Source organism: Glossina fuscipes, unplaced genomic scaffold (assembly GCF_014805625.2).
Source record: "Glossina fuscipes isolate IAEA_lab_2018 unplaced genomic scaffold, Yale_Gfus_2 1, whole genome shotgun sequence".
NCBI classification, from domain to species: Eukaryota; Metazoa; Arthropoda; class Insecta; order Diptera; family Glossinidae; genus Glossina; species Glossina fuscipes.
The window spans coordinates 260,494-266,226 of record NW_023998415.1 but is presented as its reverse complement, the minus strand read 5'-3'; the positions used below and the strand labels follow the sequence as shown (position 1 = coordinate 266,226).

At 34.1% G+C, this 5,733-nt stretch overlaps 1 protein-coding gene across 1 annotated transcript in view; it reads left to right on the top strand.

Annotated features, from left to right (window-relative positions):
* The first annotated feature begins 1,448 nt into the window (after window positions 1-1,448).
* Window positions 1,449-5,733, top strand: part of LOC119645248 (protein trachealess) — a 101,028-nt gene continuing 96,743 nt past the window's right edge. The window contains exon 1 of the mRNA XM_038045343.1: window positions 1,449-1,771. Within this exon, the coding sequence (XP_037901271.1) occupies window positions 1,449-1,771 (323 nt within the window). The remainder of the gene's footprint in view (window positions 1,772-5,733) is intronic.

Sequence of the window (5,733 nt, the reverse complement as noted above, 5' to 3'; positions counted from 1 at the left end):
GTTGCTGACTACCTGAGTTTTAAGCCTCAGGTGAATTGCTGTATAGTTGTTGTGGAAAGCTCCATCTCATACCAATTCGAATACTGAGTTTGGTGGTATGAAGCTGGTTGTCGTCGGTGACTTATGAAAACAAACACTTATATTGCAGAAACTGAATTCTCTCGTTGTCTTATTCGCTTGCCTGTTTGCCAGCCGGAATCACTACAATACCATGAACGACCTTAGCAATAACAATAACAACAATAATAATAACAATAATCATGATTATAATGATACCGATGATAATGATGACGCTGCTGATGATGCTGTGTATAAAAATGATTAAGTTTTTGGATGTAGAAAAAGAAGTTTTATTGCACACATACACGGGTTGATGTTAAAAGTAAAGCAACACATTGTGCTAGTCTTCCACAACTGCCTTCCTGCCTGCTTGCCTTCTTGCTTGCTTGTTGGCTTGCTTATCTTACTTGCTTGGCTGGTCGGCATAATATTTGGTAGGTTTATTGGGGCTGCCTTGGCTAGCTTACTGGATGGCTGGTTGTTCTGTTGTTGGGTTCACACATCAACATCAGAGCAGCAGCAACAACAGCAGCCTTACTTTTGCATTTTTTTTTTTTTTTTTTTTTTTTTTTTTTTTTTAAATATTGTGGCTGCTGTGTGAGTGTTTATGTATATAGTAATGATGGTGAGTAGTGGTGAATGCTTTGCCATAAACACTGAATGACTCTGAGCCTCTGTGAATAACTGTGACCATGTTTCCCGATGCGAGGCGATAGTTTATCGCCAATTTTCATGCCGTGCAGAGGTGAACGCGGAAAACAAAGACCGCGACGTGCAATCAAAACAAAAACCTTAAAAAAGCTTTTCTTTTCGTCTCGTCTTTCCGTCAACCAAAACAAAAAGCAAAAAAAAGAAAAAAAAAAGAAAAGGAAAAAATAAAATGAAACGTATAACCAAGCCCAACAATCGAATCGAAATGTAATGAAGGAAAACCTACACAAACGAAGTGCACGACGAGTGTTTGTTCACACGACGAAATACATGCAAAAATTTTTTACTGTATAACCAAAAACACGACCTCGTACAACCTTGTGAAAAAACATCCTTGCGTCGTCTACGTGCATAAAGTATAATAAGGAGCAAAAACCAAAGAATAACAAATCCCGTCGGCTGATTTTATACTTAAGTCAAGTTTTTCTTATCTTTAAACAATATATTTCCTTTCTAAATGTGCTATAATATAATTAATTATTAATAAAATGTAAACTTAGGAAATTTAAAAAAAGGGAAAATCAAATAAGAGGAAAATATTTACAAAAAAAAAAAAAAAAAAAAAAGAAGAGAAATAAAAAAAATTTTAAAAAATTTTAATTAAAAGATAAACTAAAATATAATAATAAGACAACAAAACGAAAGTATATCTCATAATTGATCTCTAAAATTTTCCTATGGATCACCATAGTAGTGGTTTTGTAGCCTCACCATGGGCTGCAGTATTGGGTCATCACGCGATGGCCTCGGCGGGTGCGGATGCCGGGTTCGCGGCTGCCGCTGCTGCAGCGCATGTGCAAAATGTGGCTGTGGCTGCTCAACATCATCATTCACATCATCAAATTGCTGCTGCCGCCCATCATACGCATCACGCCCACCCCCATCATTCGCATCCACATACAGCCCACCATCATCACCATCATCACCCGCACTCTCATCATTTAAATCCTGCTGGAATGCCAATGGATTTACATGTTCCCCAAGGATTTCCCTATTACAGGTAAACGCAACAATTATGCTTGCGATGTATAGTTTAAGCCGTTCGATTTACTAACCCATCCGTCAAAGTATTCATCCCCGCCAAATCTCGTCATGGCAAATTCTGGCACGCCTTAGCTAATCATAAAGCTGGCGTAAAAAATGTAAATATTTATCTACAATTTTTGCAAAAATGTTATAAATCTATTAACAAAACCGCCAAAGAGAAAACAATAATCATTTTTCCTTTTTATCAAAGCCAACGAAAGTAGAAAATCTCAGACCGGCGGGATATCGTTAAACGAGAATCTCTTCTAGCTGTTTATGCAAAATTGGACTAGAGAAGGCACGCTTATGAATTTTGATTTTTTTTATTTTAATTTACTTATCAAAATTCTTTTGAATGTGAAATAAAATTCTTTTTATAAAATCGAATTTTGACTCATAAAATACGCGAAAATAACGCAATTTAAGTTTATCTCCCATCGGTCACAGACAATAGACATTTGAGGATTTTTTTTTTTGCAAGGAATATTGAACTTAGGGCAAGCATGAAACGTGAGTAAGTTCTTACTAAAGTAAAGAATATCGCATATATGACAAATAGCCCTTTAAAGCAAGTCGTTGCTCGGGCTATTTCTTGTAAGGAGATTGTAAACAAAAACTTTTGTAACTGAATCAATTTTGATTCTCAAACATGGCCCATTGTTTATGTATTACAAAAAAAAGTTAGACTTGATCTATTTCCTAAGCATGCTTGCTCCTTAAACTTATCATTAAACAAAAGTAAAAAACAATATTCTTTTAGTTGCTTACTTATGGTTTTAATCGTCATGCATTCACATTTAATAACGATTTGGATGGAGAGACCAATTGATTGGATGGAGAGACCAGTTAATTATTAAGGAAATTGTCGCGATATGAACATTTATCATGCTTAGCGTCGACTAGAGCGAATCGTACGCAATTCTATGAGAAATCAAAATGACATCAATGAGCGAATGCAACAGAAATATGTTATAAGCATATTTAATGGATAAATTCATTATTCACTAAAGAATCGCTTACTCGCAATTTTTCAGAAACTTTGAATTGTCATCTGTTTGACTATTATCGAAATTCCCAAAATAACAAAGAGAAATTTCTTTTGTGCCTGCCTAAATAGTCGCATAAGCCTGCTTTGAATCTTGAACGTGTCGAGAAAATATTTATAATCCATTTCAAATCATCATCTTCATATATGTAAGATTGATAAGCCGTTGTCTTCAGGAATATAAAATAGTTTTCGCTTTTGCGACTTTTTAAGATCTTTCGAGAAGAAGTCTAATTGCTACAAATAACTAACCTAGCCGGACTATATTTTTAAACGTGTTAAATTCCAATTGTTTCTTTTTAAAAACTCACCTTCATATAAGAAAAATTTTCTTCAAATTCTACATTTTTTCCTAAATTTTAATAAAACACAACAAATTTACAACAATGTATTTCCATTTAAAAACCCAAAATATTTGTTTGTTTATCAAGTGCACCTTAGTGAATACACATCGTAGATTCGTTTTAGAGCAAATCTTCGAATTAATCGAAATTTTCTAATTAATAAGAGTGCCTTAGCTTTGCCCATTTTCAATTGCACAAATCATACCCAATAATTTTGTCACTATACGAAAGCGAAAAGTTGATTTTAATGCTCATTGCTAAAAAGTGTTATGACTTTCATGTTCTACCTGATCATTTAACAAGGTAAAAATTATGGAAAATTCAAACCGTCTCTTATCTGTAATTAGAATTGAAATTTTTAAATTTTTTGTCCGAATTTATAATATACATTTACGATTTTGAATATTTTTTAACTTGTTTTCATAAATGTAATTAAAGTAAAAAATCATATAATTAGCTTTGGAAAAAGATGGCTCAGTTTAACAAAGCAACAGATCCATTAAAGAGTAATCAAATTGTTTTTAGCTTTTGTTATACCCGCTATTTTTTTTTCCAAAAAAAAAAAAAAAAAGAAGATCTCCAAACGCAACGTTCACCATCTTATAAAGTCTATATAACCTTGATCATATTCTGAATCGACGTTAGCGTAACTTTCTATCCGACTGTATAAATGTCTATAAGCTGTCTGCGGTAATCATTCGTATAGGTCGTAAATATTAAGATATGGGCTCCATATTTTGCAAAAACATGAGCAGTTTTCATAGGCAGGCATGTATTGCACAGAAGCCGCATCGGACAAAGGGCACGTCCATAAAATTATTTACTTGTTTCCTAAAAGTGATAACAGACACAATGAAAAAAAAGGGGCGCCCCAAACTTCATTTCCTTTTGTTGTTCTGAGTTGTTTCAAGATAAAAGAGAAGATACTATTATATCGGTGTAAAATTGTCTTACTTTTTACAGATATGCTCATTTTGTGAAAACATTTTCAAAGCCCAGAAGGAAGCTTCCGCGAACCCACAAATTGTATTTATTCTTGCTCAGCATCAAATTCTGAATTGATGCTTAAGCATGCTCGTTTGTCCGTCTGTCCGTCTATGTAATATCTATTGTAAACATTCACAACACCCGCACGCCTATACAACGCAAATTACGAACACCTCTGCCTTTCGAGTTATTTGCTTGTTACTCATAAAGTACAACATATGCGCCCTATGGATTTCTCCACTTTTATTCTGAAAATAATAAACATCGCCTGCGCCCAGCCAAGGTTATAGATTATGAAAATTTAGTCCTCTTCTTTATTTTTCGTCTTTTCCGGGATAACGATGATAGGTGTAAAAGATTCGGTCGTAACCAAATATAATTTTCTTATTTGGTTTGGTTCAATAAAGAAGGGCTTCTTGTAACTGCGACATTAATAAAATACCGAAATTTTGGTTTGAAAGCAAGTTCGAGTAACACAACACATCAGGATTTTAATTTTTGATGCTGTTGTTGATGAAATAGCTACTTACAAACGGAGTTACATGGTATTCATTTAAGCAACGTTATTTTCCATACGTAATTAAATTAAATTAAATATTTATTTTTAATAAAAATGTTTAATAGTTGGATCAAGAAAACCGTATGTGACATATTTTCAACACAATTCGCATATATATTTGTGGTTCGAATGACTTAATATTGCCAAAGCTACGCAACTCTCAAGCAATCTAGAAGTGAAAATGCCGCACTCTCTATCTGTGATCTTGAAATCAAGAGCGTTGCAGTTAGGGCAACCCTTCTCAAAATTTTCGACACATTCATCAAGATTAGTGTGCGGAATAACCTCATGCTTTGAGCCCAAATCGAAGATTTGCAAACATGTACTAGCCGCGGTAAGCTAGATCGAAAGAATATGGTAAGTGAGGGAAAATATCGCACATCATGCGATCATGCAATCTTACCATTGTAGCCATCTACTTTTTACAATGCGTTTCTTTTTTAATATGACCAAAAGCAGCACCTCTTTAGAAAACAACTTTCTCGTTCCTTAATCTTCAAACCAAATAATAAATACATCAACTTTTAGTTTCTTTAGAATGCCAGCTATCTCTCGCAACTACGCTTTTTAAATTCAATGAAAAATAATTTTTCGTTTTGTTTATTTTCTGTTGTAACTATACGACGACGTGTTACCATAACACCTTCCAATCCAATTTCGAATTACATTTTTTCCATCAAAGGCGATTAATCAATAGACGGAATTTCGGCTAAGAAAATGACAAAGTTAAATAGTATCGAAATTCCATTGTTTTCGTTTATATTCTGGCATAGCCGGTTCGAATTTTTTGTTATACCCACGACTGTAAGATGGGATTGTACTCACTTTGAAATTTCAGAGATTCTATAAAGTACAGTAAAAGCTCCTTATTCGCGCTTCCTTCATTCGCGTTTTCACTATTCGCGGATTATGAAAATGCGACCCAATTCCTATATTCGCGGCAATAAATTTCTTTATTCGCGGATTAACCCAGGCCTTTAAGCTCTATTACATTAGACGAA